The sequence below is a fragment of the Episyrphus balteatus genome, chromosome 3 (assembly GCF_945859705.1).
Source record: "Episyrphus balteatus chromosome 3, idEpiBalt1.1, whole genome shotgun sequence".
NCBI classification, from domain to species: Eukaryota; Metazoa; Arthropoda; class Insecta; order Diptera; family Syrphidae; genus Episyrphus; species Episyrphus balteatus.
The window spans coordinates 111,262,978-111,281,496 of record NC_079136.1 but is presented as its reverse complement, the minus strand read 5'-3'; the positions used below and the strand labels follow the sequence as shown (position 1 = coordinate 111,281,496).

Below are 18,519 nucleotides of genomic sequence, written 5' to 3'. Positions count from 1 at the left end.
TGAGAAGTCGAGAGCGAAGGTGGTAAAGATTTTGGAAAAATATAGTTATAAATAAAGCTTTGAGAATTTGTCTAAATATTGTTGGCTTTTGATTTAATTTAATTGATTTTGTTAAAGTTCAGAAGCGGGATAGGACCGATAATTCAGTTAAGTATTAGCAATATAATAGCAAACTCATTTGTATTGTTGTGCATTTGTATGTTCTAAGTGAAAACCATTGAGCGTTTTTCTTTATACAAAACTAAGTACATATTTGAATGGTGATGTTGAGGTGATTTTAAGCTGGCAAAATGTTGATTTAGGTGATGTTTTGTAAATGAAAAAAAAAAAAAAAAAAAAAAACATTCGATGAATGTTTTGATCTGTTAATATACCGTTAACATAAAAAAAAAAAAAAAAAAAAAAAAACTAGAATATTTTCTATGTATTTTCGGTGTAAAAAAAGGCGGCTATACACATGTATATATGTGTCTTGCTTTAATTGGATGTGTTTGCATGGGTGGCCTGAGAAAAAAAAAATAAATAAAGCGCATTGTGTTGATCATGGAATAAGTGAAACAACATGATGTGGTAGTACAATAAGTTGTTCGTCCTTCAATGCGTTTTCGGTTCACGAAAAAGTATGCGAGGAAAGGAAGAGTGTTTAAATTGTTGGTTTGATCTCCTTCAACTCATTGCGTTTTCGGTTTACGAAAAAGTACGAATATGGAATGGTGGATAAGAAAAAAAAATATGAAAATACCGTTTTAAAATTTTTGTCTCGTTTCTATTGTATACTCTTTTGGTTTACGAAAGAGTATGCGAATAGGTATAAAATAGAGAAAAGGAAAAGAGAGTGAGGAAGAAGAGTTTTAAAATTGTCGGTTATGATCTCCTTCTACTCATTGCGTTTTCGGACTCCGAAAAAGTATATGAATATGAGGAGGTGAGAAAGAGAAAATGAAAGAACATAATTTATACTGCGAAGAAAATTTGGAATAAAATCGAATGGCATAAGAAAGAAGCGAATAAAAATAGTTAAAGTTAACATTTTGATTTGGTTTAAATGGAGTAATTCATTTACTTATCATTTACATGATTTAATAAACTGAAACTTTTGAAGGTAATGAAATTATAAAGGTGCCTTGACTATTGTATACTGAAATTTTGAGCATGAATTCACCTCAACACAATTCAAGTAATTCAGTAGGGCAAATGATACGAAATTTACTGTTCATGAAAATTGTTTTAAATTTGAAGGTTCAATGGAGAACATGACGGTAAAGCAGCTCCAGGATGAGCTCAAAAGCAGAAATCTTCCTGCGAGTGGGTCAAAACGTGTTCTGCTTAATAGAATACGCGAATATGATAGGAGCAATGTAGAGCCACAACAGAGAAGGAGCATGTTAAATGATTCACAAATCGAAAATCTTGCTGGCAATGTGAATCTTGATGGTTCAGTACTCTCATCCAGTACTACAATGATGACCGATGAAAATCTTCGGGCGAAAGAATGGGAGATTATAGAGCGGGAAACAAAATTGTTAGCAAAGAAGAGACTCCTCATTACACAAGAACAGGAACTGGCCTCGAAACTGAAAAATTACGAAGCACGCACTGCAAATACCAACAACAGACAAAAAGTGTTGTGTAGTGTCAAAGAAATTGCGGATGCAATCCCACTATTTTCACCTGGTGATGTTAATTCTATGTCATCGGACGCATGGCTCAAAAGGGTGGAAGGTTTGTCAAAGTTATACGAATGGGACGAAAGAGCTTTACTTATGGCAGTGGCCTCGAAGATGCAAGGTCCAGCACGTCATTGGTGGGATTCAATGCAGGAAGTCTGTAGTTCATGGTGCCAACTAGCTAAAGGGCTGAAGAGTAATTTTCCTCATCAGACAAATGAAATTGACATACACCAACAACTAGTTAGAAAGGTTAAGAAGGCAAGCGAGACAATCGAGAATTATTGTTTCGAAATGAATATGTTGGGTAAACGAATCAATCTAGCCGATAAAACAATAATTCAATACATTCTAACAGGACTAAATGATTCTCAAATGAGCTCCAGCTTGGCAGCCAGCAGTTTTAAAGATATTGCGGAACGCAAGAGCTTCATTAACAGAATCAACATCCACACTGAAGCCAAGAACACCAGTCGAATACCGAAGCCCACCTTCAAACTATAGCAACCCAACATGGCAAACAAGACAGCCTGTTTCCCAACAAAATAACGTCACCTGCTACAATTGTAATCAGCAAGGTCATTACTCAAGACAATGCACCCAAACTAGAAAACGACCACTGATCGATAACAATATCCTCGGTCCAGATGCAAAAAGGAGCAACACCAATTATCGAGTTAACACTGTGTCAGCTGTTCTCCCACACGACCGATATAAGATTGAAGACATTCCATGTGCACCACGCACCCAAAAACCGTATTCGTCAGTTTGTGCCGCTGATAGAATGAAAAAATGGATCCAGCTGAACCCAGATCTCGACGAGGGCGTCGAGGACGTCAGGATGGACGATTCTATTACACAGTCGACAGCACTGGATGAAGATGAAGAAGAAAGAGAGAAAGAAATAAGATTGAATAGAAAGGGGTTATAAAAAAAGGCATTCTTGGTTGAGAAGTCGAGAGCGAAGGTGGTAAAGATTTTGGAAAAATATAGTTATAAATAAAGCTTTGAGAATTTGTCTAAATATTGTTGGCTTTTGATTTAATTTAATTGATTTTGTTAAATTGCTTTGAATATTTCATATGCAAAGTAATCGAGTAATTTGCTATGACTTGAACATTTTGTATGGGAGGTACACGTTCTAAGCGAGATAAAAAAAAACTTTCAGAATTCCATAAAACTCATCTGTACCAAATTTGAAGAAAATCCGTTAGTTAAGGCTGTGGAAATGTGTACAGATAGACGCACAGAATTACGAGGTCCACTTATTTGGACTTCTCTATCATCGTAATGTTTGTTTTGATTAGAACCCCAAATTTTTGTTTACACGAAACCAATAGAGCAAATAAAAACTTGCAGGAGTCAATAAAAAAACCATAACATGCCAAACTACCAAGCCGATCTGCCCTAGGCTAGATCCAAAACGTTAAAAAAATTGATTGTCTCTAAGCAGATTGCATATCAGCTCTGTTATAGGTATCCTAAAAGGCACTGTCTCATAGGTAGACACGCCCTAAGACTTGGCGTAGTCTCTAACGACTTCTGTAGAAGTTGCCTTGGTGAGGAAAAAGAAGAAACAATCCAACATCTTCTCTGCTTATGTCCTGCCCTTTCCAGTAGACTTAAAAAATACTTGGAAAATATTTCTTAGAAGATAGGTACTAGTGAACTAATTAAAACTGACGTCTTCAACCTTCATCGCTTCATTAAAAGCTCCAACTGGTTTAATTATTGAGGAATTTCCTTGCAAAATCATGGTATCACAACGGACTAATAAGTGGTCTAAGTGTGTCAATCGTTTTCCTGACAGCCATTTCTACCAAACCTAACCAATAAAAAAACTGCCTCATTCATAAATCGTCGGTATGCTGCAAAAAGAGCTCAATTCCATTTTCAAACTACTAGGACCCAAGTCTACTTGGGTCTTTTTTGTGCGACACATTGGGCTGTTTTGAAGATGGAATAAATTGTTTTGAATTGTAGATAAACAAAGCTAATTTAGAAAAACAAGACTTTTTTCACACAACATGAACTATGAATCTGAAACATTTTTACTTTATTACGCCCAAAAATAAAAAAATTGACTTGAGCTCTTTTTGCAGCATACCTACGAAATATGATTTTAAACTTTTTTTTTAGCTTTATAGTATTGGAATCTCACGTCTACACTAAATGCAGATTTATTCGGCCCTAGCGAGGTAATCCGTCGAAGTGGATTTTGTCCGACTTCATCCGAATCGGACAGTTTTTACCGGAAACACACCTCGAAGCATATTTCGTATGAAAATCGGAGAATTTTCCGCTCTGATAGATATCTACCTCGCTAGGGCCGATTAAGAAACTAATTAGTGAATGAAACAGTTTTTACTTTCAAAATTTTAACGCTTGACCTAACAATTTTTTGAAATGATCCAATTCAATTGCATCGTCCAGGGAATTGAAATCTGAAAAGTGCCAAGGCTTAATTTCTTTAAATCCATTTTCAATAAAAAAAAACCAAACAATTTCTTTTAGCTCTCAAAACCAATGTTTTTTTATTTGATTTCAACTCTCATTTTTATAAAAACCGGAATAATGTATTCCTTTCATTTAAAAAAACAACTCTCTCTCTTGTTTTCGAATTCCACTTTACTTTTCTTCTGGTTTGCTGAAGACAAAGGTCAAGTTGCATTTGCCGCAATAATGACGATCTTCGTGGGCAGCCATAAAGACTCCAGCGCCACAATTCTCGCCAGGGCATTCACGTCGCAGACGGTGAATTTTACCGTTTTCATCGACCTAAATTACGAAAGAAAATTTAAAAATAATAAATAAATCGAATCAAATTCGATGTAAAGTTTGTCAACCAATAAAAAAAAACGACGACGGACAATAACATCATTATTTGCTCTAAGCATTTCTTTTGCATTCACATTGTTTCAGCTCAAGATCAACAAGACTCAAGAATTCCTTAATAGACCAAGTTCATGTTGCGTTGTCCGTATGTCGTCGTCTAGTTGCATCACTTCTTGTTTTAAAAAACAACTAACCTTGTAGTACTTGAGGACAGCTAGTTTGACCTTCTTCCTCTTGTGCTTGATCTTCTTGGGTGTGGAGTAATTCTTCTTCTTGCGTTTCTTGGCACCACCACGAAGACGCAACACCAAATGCAAAGTCGATTCTTTTTGGATATTGTAATCGGACAAAGTGCGACCATCTTCCAGTTGTTTGCCGGCGAAAATCAATCGCTGTTGATCTGGAGGAATTCCTTCTTTGTCTTGAATCTTGGCTTTAACATTTTCGATAGTATCAGAAGGCTCCACCTCAAGAGTGATGGTTTTGCCCGTAAGGGTCTTAACGAAAATCTGCATCTTGTTTGTGTCAGATGATTACACTGTAAAAAAGAATAAAAAAACAAATTTATTTTGATCAAGTGCGCTAACTAAAGGTGGTCCTAAAATGTTTTTTTACTGATTTAATAAACAAATAATCTTCAAGTTTAATTTTTATTTATTTTTATTCTTTATTTTTTTTTTGTACCAATTCGTCACATTTTATTTTTATTAAAATCTACAAGAAGCTTAAACTAACAGAACAGCATTAACCACACCATCGTTTTCAGGATTGTTTGTCACCTGAGCGTATTTACCCCAAACAACCTTACCCGTCTGTGTGACCAAACCGAGTTCAGAGATGTTCACCTCGATCACAGTACCCTTCGTCATTACACCCAATTGAGTGAACATCGGGGAGCTGGGATTCTTTTTAACCCCAATAATTGGCAAGTGGAATGTTGCCTTCAGCTCGGGATGTGTGACATGTGCCTTCTTCATGCGAAGTGCCATCGGGCGGATGAAACGTTCAAACTTTGGAGGCTTCCTGGTGAAATTTTCACCGACAAAAGTGACCTTGGTTATCATTCGTTTCCATGCTTTGCGCTTGGTCTTGCCGGTCTTGAGTACTTTGAAGACTTCAGCATCAGATTGTGCTCGGACTTTTGGTATGGGTACATCCCATTTTCCAGCTTTTTCTTTCCTCTTTTGTTTGATCATATTTGAGAGTACTTTGGCGCTGGATTGGATACCACGATCCAGAAGATAATGGGGCAAAGCTCCATCTTCGACCTTGTCTTCTTGTTTCTTGACCTTCTTCTCTTCGTGTGCTTTGATTTTCTTCTTGATTTGGATCTTTTCATTGCGACGCTCTTTGTTGAAGAGTTTAGCTTTGATACCACGCAATTTGCGAGCTTTGCGTGCGCGGTCTTTTGGTAGACGTGCTTCCTTTTTACGTTTACGTTCTTCGTAATCTAAACGCCGACCGTATAATTTACGGTGGCGTTCCATATATTCATTTTGTGGCATTTTGTTGGTTGCAGTTGTAGCCGATAATCTGGTCTGTAAAGAAATGAAGAGTATTCATCAATGACTCTCCTTCAGGCAGGACGTTTGTGTGATTTTTTAACTTTTAACTAAAAAAATCAATAACGTCCTGCTTTACTCACCAGAAAATAAGAATTTATAAAATAAAATTAAATGCCCACTAGGTTAAACACTTGGTTCTCATTATTTTTTTAATTTAAATTTTTGTTCTTTGACTTGTGACACGCGGTAAATGTTTGAAATATGTTTCAATTTCAATGGAGGCGATGTTAAAATAATTCACTTATAATAGAAACTATTGAGAAACCAGAAAAGTACTTTAAAATATTTTAAATAAATAAGTTTTTGAAGTAAATTGAATATTTTTATGAAAAATTGAAGAGAAGAAAAAATTCACCCACCTATATCGACACACAGCACGATGTAAAAAGAAAGATGGATGAAGAGATGGATGAAGAGATGGCAGCTAACAGGAAATAGAAAAGATGGCGGTGGTAGAAAAATGATGCCAAGAGCACGAAAAAGTTAAAAAATAATTTAGTACATTACACAGTGAGTAGATGTCGTTATTAAACAACTAAAAAGTTATAATGCAAAATTTGAATTAAGGCTTGAACACATCGGAAAGGTTTGCGCGATAGCAAACTAAAAAGTTATAATAGGTGTGTTTTTTATTACCACCGGTCTTAACTGGACAAAAAAAACGCCTCGGGGCTTAACCTGAAATCTTGGCAGCACTGTATATTGAATGTTCCGAAAACAGCAGACACAACAAAAATTTAGAGTTGTCATATTTTTCGCTTTCGTCATTTTCTTGTATGTTTTACAAAGAGATACAAAAATTTATGCTAGCAAAACTATTTTAATACATTTTGTCCTTCCAAACGTGAGTTTTCACGTTTCTAAACAAATTCTAAACAATTTATGAAAAAATTAGTTTGGTAGCACAGATTTAAAACTCTTCAAAAAGTTAAGCCCAGAGAAATCTCCGGGCTAAACAACTAAGCCCAAGGGGCTAAGGTGTTGTTGTATTTAACATGTAAATTGCTTAGCCCAGACTGCGTTTTTTTTGTCCAGTTAAGACCGGTTGTAATAAAAAACACACCTACGGCCATATTATTCACTAGTTTAAAAAATACATCTGGATGTAAACAATGTCAAATGTCAAAAATAAATCCAATTCCATAATATTCACTACTTAAATCCAATTTTAAATCCAATTTTTTAAATCCAATCTCGTTAAATCCAAACAAATTTAAACTGCTCTCTGGAGGTCTGTTTAACTTTATAAATCCAGATGTAAAATTAATTTTCACAGTGTTCAGTTGTTTTTTCACGTATTTTGTGAAGGAAAAATAAAGATAAATGCAAATTATACAAAATTTATTGAATAAACATATAATTTTTTTTTAGTGAATAATAGCCGTTTTTTATTATCACTTGATCCATATAAATCATTAGGGGTATTAGACCGAGAGCCGACAGCATATTTTGGCAGTTTTGATATAACCGAAATTCGAGTGTGCACATATCTAGATATGCACCACAGTATGTCAACGGAACAAGTCTGGCAGTGATCTTTTTCAGCTTTCCCTTGCCAGACGCATCCAAAGTGCAGCAAAAAATCAATTTTTGGCGTTTTTGTATAACCGAATAAATGATACACCAAAAAATCATAAAAAATCCCCTGATTTCGAATCTGTGGGTACCGCAAGTTTCTATTTCAGCTTTCCCCCCGCCAGACCACTTTAAAGCATTTTTAAGTGCAATTTTCTAATAAAAAACCTAATTACTTATTTTCTGTTAGGTATAACCGTATGATGGTAACAAATTAATATTCTATGTCTATTCCAGGTCTATAAAATATAATTTTTAGCCAGCTATTTTTCAGCCTTCCCTTTGCCAGACGCATCCAAATTGCAGTCCAAAATCAACTTTTGGCGTTTTACTAGGTATTACCCCAATAAATGATACACCAAAAAATCATAAAAAATCCCCTGATTTCGAATCTGTGGGTACCGCAAGTTTCTTTTTCAGCCTTCCCTCTGCCAGACGCCCTTAAAGGTTTCCCAAATAGGTTTTTCTATAGAAAAAAACACATAGTTTCTGTTTTTTTCTTATAAAATTGAAATAATATTTTTTTGTTTAGAGTAACCATATGATGGCCAAATATTAACTTTCTCTGCCTTTTCCAGATTTAGAAAATGTAAGTTTAAGCCAGTTTTGTTTCAGCCTGCCCTCTGCCAGGCTGACCTCATGCCCCATATAGCAAAATCTAACTTTCCCGTACTATTGAAATACCTTTTAGGGCGTCTGGCAGAGGGCAGGCTGAAACAAAACTGGCTTAAACTTACATTTTCTAAATCTGGAAGAGGCAGAGAAAGTTAATATTTGGCCATCATAACAAAACAAAAAAATATTATTTCAATTTTATAAGAAAAAAACAGAAACTAGGTGTTTTTTCTATAGAAAAACCTATTTGGGAAACCTTTAAGGGCGTCTGGCAGAGGGAAGGCTGAAAAATATCTGGCTTAAACTTATATTTTCTAAACCAGGAATAGACATAGAATTTTAATTTGTTACCATCATACGGTTATACCCAACAGAAAATAAGCTATTAGGTTTTTAATTAGAAAAATGCATTTCAAAATGCTTCAAAGCGGCCTGGCGATGGCGGGGCGAAAGCTAAAAAAAAACTTCTGGTACCCACATTTTTGAAAACAGGGGATTTTTTATGATTTTTTGGTGTATCATTTATTGGGGTAATACCTAGTAAAACGCCAAAAGTTGATTTTTGACTGCAATTTGGATGCGTCTGGCAGAGGGAAGGCTGAAAAATAGCTGGCTAAAAATTATATTTTCTAGACCTGGAATAGACATAGAATATTAATTTGTTACCATCATACGGTTATACCTAACAGAAAATAAGTAATCAAGGTTTTTATTAGAAAAATGCACTTAAAAATGCTTTAAAGCGGTCTGGCGGGGGGAAAGCTGAAAAAGAAACTAGCGGTACCCACATTTTTGAAATCAGGGGATTTTTTATGATTTTTTGGTGTATCATTTATTGGGGTAATACCTAGAAAAACGCCAAAAGTTGATTTTGGACTGCAATTTGGATGCGTCTGGCAGAGGGAAGGCTGAAAAATAGCTGGCTAAAAATTATATTTTCTAGACCTGGAATAGACATAGAATATTAATTTGTTACCATCATACGGTTATACCTAACAGAAAATAAGTAATTAGGTTTTTTATTAGAAAATTGCACTTAAAAATGCTTTAAAGCGGTCTGGCGGGGGGAAAGCTGAAAAAGAAACTTGCGGTACCCACAGATTCGAAATCAGGGGATTTTTTATGATTTTTTGGTGTATCATTTATTCGGTTATACAAAAACGCCAAAAATTGATTTTTTGCTGCACTTTGGATGCGTCTGGCAAGGGAAAGCTGAAAAAGATCACTGCCAGACTTGTTCCGTTGACATACTGTGGTGCATATCTAGATATGTGCACACTCGAATTTCGGTTATATCAAAACTGCCAAAATATGCTGTCGGCTCTCGGTCTAAAAGCAAGATCACGATTCGTGATCCTGATGAAAAGCAAGATCTCATGTAGTTGTTGTAATACATTTTAATTAATAGGTGTGTTTTTTTGTTTATCTATATAGATTTTGTGCAAAAAAACGACATCGAGATTTTTGAAATCAAAACAATTTACGTGTTAAAAACAACAAAAACTTTATCTGTATAGATTTTTGAAAAATCCAGATAATTATCCAGATTTTACTTTCTCTCGATAAAAACAGTAGTGCCAAGGTAGTTTAATTGTTGTGTTCATACAGAAATATCTGAAAATATTAAACAAAAAAAAAAGCTGAGAAAACGAGGTTTGAAAAAAACTCTCATAGAAAAAAATAATCAAAAATTTGTTTGACATGGTTGCATTGAAATGTTAATATCTCGAGATATACGCAATGCACTTTTCAGATAAAAGTCTTAAATGGATCCTAATAAGATTGTTGAACAGATATGTATATAAAATTACCAAAGTTTTTTCGAAAAATTAGAAATAAAATTAAAAATGTTTTCACATTTGATTTTTAAAAAATCGAAAAAAATTCAATATGGCTACATTCAAACGCTTATAACACAAGAACGACGCAACTAATGTTAGTGGTCATGGTCTTAAAATGTAGCTAAGAATATACAGATAATTTTTGGTTTTTTGTGAAAAAACAATTTTTTTGAATCCAACATGGATGCCATGGCCATATGAAATTTTTTGTTTGCATCCAACATGGATGTAATGGCCTTCCCACTTCGGAGTTAAAAAAAAAAAAAACAAAAGCAACATTTTTGACAGACAGCTGCCAAAGTATATGTACAGTGGTGCCAAATGTTTGCATGGATTTCAAAAATCCCGATGTCGTTTTTTTGCACAAAATCTATATAGATAAACAAAAAAACACACCTAAGTGCCTGGCCACACAGTGTTGTGCCCAATCACAGGTGTGTTTTTTATTACCACCGGTCTTAACTGGACAAAAAAAACGCCTCGGGGCTTAACCTGAAATCTTGGCAGCACTGTATATTGAATGTTCCGAAAACAGCAGACACAACAAAAATTTAGAGTTGTCATATTTTTCGCTTTTGTCATTTTCTTGTATTTTTCATGTATGTTTTACAAAGAGATACAAAAATGTATGCTAGCAAAACTATTTTAATACATTTTGTCCTTCCAAACGTGAGTTTTCACGTTTCTAAACAAATTCTAAACAATTTATGAAAAAATTAGTTTGGTAGCACAGATTTAAAACTCTTCAAAAAGTTAAGCCCAGAGAAATCTCCGGGCTAAACAACTAAGCCCAAGGGGCTAAGGTGCTGTTGTATTTAACATGTAAATTGCTTAGCCCAGACTGCGTTTTTTTTGTCTAGCTAAGACCGGTTGTAATAAAAAACACACCTCACGTTCCAATTCACATTTTCTAGGAACAAATGTCAAAAAGAGGAAAATCCTCACCCCTCTTGCCTAAAACCTGACTGGATAGGCGATTGAAAAATCACTGTGTAGCCAGGCACTAATGATCTATATGGATCAAGTCATAATAAAAAACGGTGAATATGACCAAAAAATTAAATCCTTGGATTTATGAAATTCAGATTTAATGGATTGGATTTAAAATTAACTTAAATCCAAACTAAATCCAGAGTGAATAATATGGCCGCTAAGTTTTAAAGTCTTAACTACAATGACCTAAAAAGTGAAAAAAGTGGGAAATTTTTAAGGGTTAACTACATTGGCTCAAAAAGTGAAAAAGTACAAAAGTGAAAATTTTCAAACGCATTTTTTAATAGTTTTTCGGGCTAGAAAATTAAAACAAATGATGCAGAAAGCTTATTTTTTGGTCTTAAAAACAATTTGTATACTCTTTTTCACAAAAAAATTGCGCTAGCCAGAAAAAAAATATTTTCACTTTTGTACTTTTTCAAAAAGTGGTGTATGTAGTTAAGCCTTTACAAAAGTAAATTTTTTTTATTTCTTTCTAGCTTTATTTGTTTTTGAAAAAAACTACAAAAATTGTTTTTTTAAACAAAAAAATAAGCTTTCTACATAATTATTTTAAATTTTGTGGTTGGAAAAGTGTCACAAAATGAGTTTGAAAATTTTCACTTTTTGACTTTTTGCAAAAAGTGGCCGTTGTAGTTATACCTGTTAGTTATGGCTTTACAACAGGTGTGTTTTTTATTACAACCGGTCTTAACTAGACAAAAAAAACGCAGTCTGGGCTAAGCAATTTACATGTTAAATACAACAACACCTTAGCCCCTTGGGCTTAGTTGTGTAGCCCGGAGATTTCTCTGGGCTTAACTTTTTGAAGAGTTTTAAATCTGTGCTACCAAACTATTTGTTTCATAAATTGTTTAGAATTTCTTTAAAAACGTGAAAACTGACGTTTGGAAGGACAAAATGTGTTAAAATAGTTTTGCTAACATGCATCCCAACTAACAATTTCGATGTTATAACGATGGTGAGAAGCTTTTTGTCATCACTAATTTCACACCTAAAAGACTCATATAACCCTGTTTATCATTAAAAAGGCCCCCTTTTTTTACTCCTATTAAACCTATAAGAAGTACAATGAAATACTCCTGTAAAGTTTTTCATCAGTAGATGAATGTGGTATTCGATCCTATAGGTGTGGGAAGAAGTACACTATAAGACTACTGTAAAGTTTGTCATCAACAAACGAAAGTGGTGGAGGAGAAATAAAAAGTGAGGTTGGATATAAAAGGAGGGGAAATAAAAGGAGGAGAAATAAAAAGAAATTAAATTGTGTTGCATTTATACTGATTTTTATTTTAGTATTAACTTATTTTTATAAACCAAGTTTATCTGAGGAGCTAGGTTGATACTAATAGTATAAAAGAGAAATACTTTAAACTTTACACCAATTTTAACTGTTTTTATATTTTATTTTAAACTATTTAACACACAAAATAATTACAATAACGCACTTGAGAATTTTTAAGTTTGAATAAAAATCAAACACTTCCAACTAACATTATTGTATTATGACACTGTAAGCACTTCCCAACATCATTATAGTGTGACACTAAACAGAAGTCCAGCGAAGCTTTATACAATGCTTACAGAGAATTTTTCATCGCACCTATAATCCCACTATAAGATACTCCTAAAAAGTTTCTTAGAGGTATAAATATCAGCGTTTACTGATATTTTTTTACCGTGAGTAGTATACCAGTTTTATAGGTGCGAATAGCCCTTTGAGCTCGAAACCCGTAAGCAAAAATGTTAGTTGGGATTTTTGTATCTCTTTGTAAAACATACATGAAAATTACAAGAAAAGGACGAAAGCAAAAAATATGACAACTCTAAATTTTTTTTGTGTCAGCTGTTTTCGGAACATTCAATATACAGTGCTGCCAAGATTTAGGTTAAGCCCCGAGGCGTTTTTTTTGTCCAGTTAAGACCGGTGGTAATAAAAAACACACCTAACGATACAAGACCATTTTTATCGAATCTTGAGAACCCCTTGTATTACGAGTCTTTTATGAGTCTTTCAGGTGTGACGATGAACGACGAGAAGCTTCTTAGGATCATTATAGTAGTGAAATTGTTAGTTGGGAAGATCATGAATGTCGATTGTAGTTCTAGATCTACTAATCATCTACTCATGAGTAAACTACCGCCTTTAATGGAATGGGCCTGTTTACACGACACACTCCTCTTTTTGGTTATTGCCCAGCAAACGTAGAACTACAGAAAAAACCGGCGAAATATGTACGTAAAAGAAGTACTTCTTTTCCACTGAAAAAAGATAGGAGCTCGGGAAAAAACTCAGTTATATACTTTCTGTATATAAGAATACGTGAAGCATCTATCTCTTTCTTGCATGCAAGATGAAATGAATTTCCCCTCCATTAAAAGTACAGACAAATGTACTTCAAAACTACATCAGCGAAGCACATCTGGAAGTGCTTCTGATGTACATTTTCAAGTACTTTTTTAGCTACAGAAAACCACTGAAACTCCATATGGCTCCTTGAATCTAGAAGTACGTAATTAAGTGGTGAAATTTGTACGTAAGAGAAGTAGTTTGTTCCTAGTAAATCTAAACCTTTTGAAACTACAAATGAAATTACAAATAAACTCTGAAGTTAAAACTTTGGTTAGAGATTTAGATTTAAGGCTTGGCCACACCGAAGGGTATGCGGTAGCGGTACGGGTAGAGGTAACGGTACTTGTATGAAAAAAATTCCAAACTGACATATCAACGTTCAGATGTGGAATTTTTTTCATACAAATATCGTTACCGCTACCCGTACCCCTACCGCATACCCTCCGGTGTGGCCAAGCCTTTATTTATTCGAATTGTATATCAAAACATGAACGTCTTGTGTGACACTTTACTTCAGACTTCTATGAGGAATGTTGGCGTTGAATTTCTCTTAAATCTTACATCTACGTCAGGAATTTTGGAAATTCTTTATCACTAAACGAAGGAGAGTCGCTTCATGCACAAAACTGTTGAGGGGAACAAAATGCTTTCCTCGCAATGTATTTGTAATACGAACTTGCACATCTTGATTGCCATTCGAACGGACTGCATCCAATAGTGTGGCGAGCAAGGAGTCTCTGACGTCATTTTTATACTCGACATAGAATTGTTGAATGTTGTTTTTGTCTAGGATTAGAGCGAACACATCAACAAGTGGTCGGAGGGTGCAGACCTGAGAAAAAAAAAATAGTACCATCAGCTTCACAAAGAGCAGAAGGGAATCTCTTTAACTTACACTACAAGTCTGTGAAATGTGGATCACACTCAACACTCAAGTATTGTAGTCTCTACTAAACATAAGATTCGTTTCACTCGTTCTGGATGGCGTGGAGGAAAATTTCGAACTGTAAACTCAGTCATTGGTGTCTGGAATTGATCTCCACTAGAAGACAGAGAAATCAACAATAATTATATAATTTATATCAATTTTAAAATAAGCATACCTATATTTTCCAAATCCATGGGTGGTGGTTTTTGTATCATTTTTTTTTATTTTAATTTTTCTAAATGCACAAGGCTGAGGTTGTGCATTTTGATGATGGAAAGAAATGGTGGTGGAATTTTTGTGGCGTGCCGAAGAATTTGTGCTACTACACATTGTGTATTGAAAATAATTTTCACAAATAAAGGCTTGGCCACACCGGAGGGTACGCGGTAGCGGTACGGGTAGCGGCAACGATATTTGTATTAAAAAAATTCCACACCCGAACGTTGATGTGTCAGTTTGGAATTTTTTCCATACAAATACCCGTACCGTTACCTGTACCTCTACCGCGTACCCTCCGGTGTGGCCAAGCCTTAACACTGATTAAGACGATATTTATTTTTTCAAATTAAATTGATTTATTTTGGAGCACAGAAATGTTTTTTTTTTTGCTTAGCTAATGTTGCTGTGGCTATCAAGGTTTCACTAGAAATGCAGGAAAATGGCGAGCCGCCATTACAAAAGAGAGAAAACCTTGAGCATTGCATACATCGCACTCTTTTCCTCCCATTTACCAAAGAGTTTATTTTTTTCAGGAGAAACAAAACTACAATATTTTGAGGGGAGAGGTTTTGGTAAATAAGGAAACACATACATCTACAAAGTAAAGACTTTGTTGGTGGTTGTAATTTCCCCTAAACTACTGAGGTTTGGTTTGCAGGGTAGTTTAGGTTAAATTACAACCACCAACAAAGTCTTTACTTTGTAGATGTATGTGTTTCCTTATTTACAAAAACCTCTCCCCTCAAAATATTGTAGTTTTATTTCTCCTGAAAAAAATAAACTCTTTGGTAAGTGGGAGGAAAAGAGTGCGATGTATGCAATGCTCAAGGTTTTCTCTCTTTTGTAATGGCGGCTCGCCATTTTCCTGCATTTCTAGTGAAACCTTGATAGCCACAGCAACCATTGACCTACTATATATGGACTGCTAATCGTTTGACTTTTCCATACAAAAATTGAAAAAAAATGATTCCACGTCTTTCTAGCTCTACTAGCGGTATAACCTTAGACGGCGAAAAGAGGAAACTTTTAGTGAATGACATCTGTCGTTAAAAGGTAGTGCTTTCTCTGTTTTTCTATATTTGTTCCTTTCGCACTTAGTCAAAAATGTTGCACTTATTCTCCACTTTTTTTTAGGGCGCTAGTATCGCGAAGAAACAAGTGGAACCAACCTGAATATGCTTCTAGCAGTCCATATATATTAAGTCAATGACAGCAACATTAGCTAAGCAAAAAAAAAAAAAAATGTCTGTGCTCCAAAATAAAACAATTTAATTTGAAAAAATAAATATCGTCTTAATCAGTGTTATTTGTGAAAATTATTTTCAATACACAATGTGTAGTAGCACAAATTCTTCGGCACGCCACAAAAATTCCACCACCATTTCTTTCCATCATCAAAATGCACAACCTCAGCCTTGTGCATTTAGAAAAATTAAAATAAAAAAAATGATACAAAACCACCACCAATGGATTTGGAAAATATAGGTATGCTTATTTTAAAATTAATAAATTATATAATTGTTGATTTTTCTGTCTTCTAGTGGAGATCAATTCCAGACATCAATGACTGAGTTTACAGTTCGAAATTTTCCTCCACGCCATCCAGAACGAGTGAAACGAATCTAATGTTTAGTAGAGACTACAATACTTGAGTGTGATCCACATTTCACAGACTTGTAGTGTAAGTTAAAGAGATTCCCTTCTGCTCTTTGTGAAGCTAATGGTACTATTTTTTTTTTCTCAGGTCTGCACCCTCCGACCACTTGTTGATGTGTTCGCTCTAATTCTAGACAAAAACAACATTCAACAATTCTATGTCGAGTATAAAAATGACGTCAGAGACTCCTTGCTCGCCACAGTATTGGATGCAGTCCGTTCGAGTGGCAATCAAGATGTGCAAGTTCGTATTACAAATACATTGCTAGGAAAGCATTTTGTTCCCCTCAACAGTTGTGTGCATGAAGCGACTCTCCTTCGTTTAGTGAAAAAGAATTTCCAAAATTCCTGACGTAGATGTAAGATTTAAGAGAAATTCAACGCCAACATTCCTCATAGAAGTCTGAAGTAAAGTGTCACACAAGACGTTCATGTTTTGATATATAATTCGACTGAATAAATCTAAATATCTAACCAAAGTTTTAACTTCAGAGTTTATTTTTGTAATTTCATGTGTAGTTTCAAAAAGTTTAGATTTACTAGGAACAAACTACTTCTCTTACGTACAAATTTCACTACTTAATTACGTACTTCTAGATTCAAGGAGCCATATGGAGTTTCAGTGGTTTTTCTGTAGCTAAAAAAGTACTGGAAAATGTACATCAGAAGCACCTCCAGATGTGCTTCGCTGATGTAGTTTTGAAGTACACTTATCTGTACTTTTAATGGAGGGGAAATTCATTTCATCTTGCATGCAAGAAAGAGATAGATGCTTCACGTATTCTTATATACAGAAAGTATATAACTGAGTTTTTTCCCGAGCTCCTATCTTTTTTCAGTGGAAAAGAAGTACTTCTTTTACGTACATATTTCGCCGGTTTTTTCTGTAGTTCTACCCAGCAAACGCAGAACTACAGAAAAAACCGGTGAAATATGTACGTAAAAGAAGTACTTCTTTTCCACTGAAAAAAGATAGGAGCCCGGGAAAAAACTCAGTTATATACTTTCTGTATATAAGAATACGTGAAGCAGCTATCTCTTTCTTGCATGCAAGATGAAATAAATTTCCCCTCCATTAATAGTACAGACAAATGTACTTCAAAAGTGCATCAGCGAAGCACTTCTGGAAGTGGTTCTGATGTACATTTTGCAGTACTTTTTTACCTACAGAAAAAGCACTGAAATTTGTACTTTTAAAGTACTTATTTGGAGCACTTTCATGGGTTTATATCCGTACTGCTAAAATCCATATTTTAATTTCATCTGAAAATAAAAAAATCTTCAAAACAAACAAACAATTCTTTTAAACAACTATTATTTAATATTTTATTGGAAAAACACAAAATAGTTTTTTTTTGAAAACAAAATACATAAAAAAAAGATCCTTGGGCACGCCACTGTGGCCTGGCCAGTTGAGAAAAATGAAAAAAAAAAAATACTCTGCAGTCTGCACTTTGGTGGTAGTTTTTGTATCTTGTTTTGACTTTTTTTTTCTAAATGCTCAAGGCTGAAGCTGCTGTAAACTCAGTCAATGATGTCTGGAATTGATCGCCACTAAAAGACAGAAAAATCAACAACTTTATAATTTATCAATTTTATAATCAGCATACCTTTATTTTCCAAATCAATTGGTGGTTGTTTTTGTGTCATTTTTTTTCTAAATGCACAAGGCTGAGGCTGTGCATTTTGATGGTGGAAATGGTGGTGGAATTTATGTGGCGTGCCGAAGAATTTGTGCGGTAGATTGTTTTTTTTTTTAAATAGTTTTCACAAATAACACTGAGAAGATTTTATTTATTTTTTAAGTTAAATTGTTCTATTTATCTATCAAATGGAGCACAGAAATGTTTTTTTTCTTAACGAATATGTTGCTGCGGCTATCAAGGTTTCACTAGAAAATATAAAATGCAGGAAAAGTCAAATCAATGGCGCGTCGCCATTACAAAAGAGACAAAACTTTGTGCATTGCATACATCGCTCTCTTTTCCTCCCATTTACCAAAGAGTTTATTTTTTTCAGGAGAAACAAAACTACAATATTTTGAGGGGAGAGATTTTGGTAAATAAGGAAACACATACACCTACAAAGTATAGACTTTGTTGGTGGTTGTAATTTCCCCTAAACTACTGAGGTTTGGTTTGCAGGGTACGTTTGCTGGGTGGTTGTGCTTTCAACCAAATTTTTGAGTTTTGATTTGCAGGGTCGAGAATCCAAACGCAAACCAACTCGATCACCCAACTCTGAATGAAAACGTAGTTCTTCGTATCGGAGA

At 34.6% G+C, this 18,519-nt stretch overlaps 2 protein-coding genes and 2 long non-coding RNA genes across 5 annotated transcripts; 1 reads left to right on the top strand and 3 right to left on the bottom strand.

Annotated features, from left to right (window-relative positions):
* Positions 1 to 4,171: 4,171 nt before the first annotated feature.
* LOC129914643 (ubiquitin-40S ribosomal protein S27a) lies at positions 4,172 to 6,477 on the bottom strand. The gene is made up of 3 exons (XM_055993982.1): positions 6,427 to 6,477; positions 4,697 to 5,040; positions 4,172 to 4,445 (listed from the first exon to the last, which is right to left on the bottom strand). The coding sequence occupies exons 2-3, from the start codon at positions 5,015 to 5,017 to the stop codon at positions 4,296 to 4,298; spliced, it is 471 nt and encodes a 156-aa protein (XP_055849957.1). The 5' UTR covers positions 5,018 to 5,040; positions 6,427 to 6,477; the 3' UTR covers positions 4,172 to 4,295.
* LOC129914642 (ribosome biogenesis protein NSA2 homolog) lies at positions 5,139 to 6,471 on the bottom strand. 2 transcript variants are annotated; one of them, XM_055993980.1, is made up of 2 exons: positions 6,427 to 6,471; positions 5,139 to 6,040 (listed from the first exon to the last, which is right to left on the bottom strand). In XM_055993980.1, the coding sequence occupies exon 2, from the start codon at positions 6,005 to 6,007 to the stop codon at positions 5,228 to 5,230; it is 780 nt and encodes a 259-aa protein (XP_055849955.1). In that variant the 5' UTR covers positions 6,008 to 6,040; positions 6,427 to 6,471; the 3' UTR covers positions 5,139 to 5,227. The 2 variants fall into 2 exon arrangements, with proteins under 2 accessions (XP_055849955.1, XP_055849956.1); XM_055993981.1 differs by having other exon boundaries at positions 6,148 to 6,444.
* A 9,329-nt stretch (positions 6,478 to 15,806) lies between the features above and the next one.
* On the top strand, positions 15,807 to 16,708 carry LOC129915759 (uncharacterized). Its single transcript, XR_008772368.1, has 3 exons — positions 15,807 to 16,076; positions 16,133 to 16,272; positions 16,336 to 16,708. It is a non-coding gene; the product is annotated as an uncharacterized LOC129915759 (long non-coding RNA).
* An 837-nt stretch (positions 16,709 to 17,545) lies between these two features.
* On the bottom strand, positions 17,546 to 18,171 carry LOC129916294 (uncharacterized). Its single transcript, XR_008772428.1, has 2 exons — positions 17,858 to 18,171; positions 17,546 to 17,801 (listed from the first exon to the last, which is right to left on the bottom strand). It is a non-coding gene; the product is annotated as an uncharacterized LOC129916294 (long non-coding RNA).
* Positions 18,172 to 18,519: the final 348 nt, after the last annotated feature.

Coding starts and splice junctions, on each gene's coding strand:
- LOC129914643 (XM_055993982.1), bottom strand. CDS start 5,017: ATGCAGATTTTCGTTAAGACCCTTACGGGCAAAACCATCACTCTTGAG. Junction 4,446..4,696: donor CTGTCCTCAAGTACTACAAG/GTTAGTTGTTTT, acceptor TTCGTAATTTAG/GTCGATGAAAACGGTAAAAT.
- LOC129914642 (XM_055993980.1), bottom strand. CDS start 6,007: ATGCCACAAAATGAATATATGGAACGCCACCGTAAATTATACGGTCGG.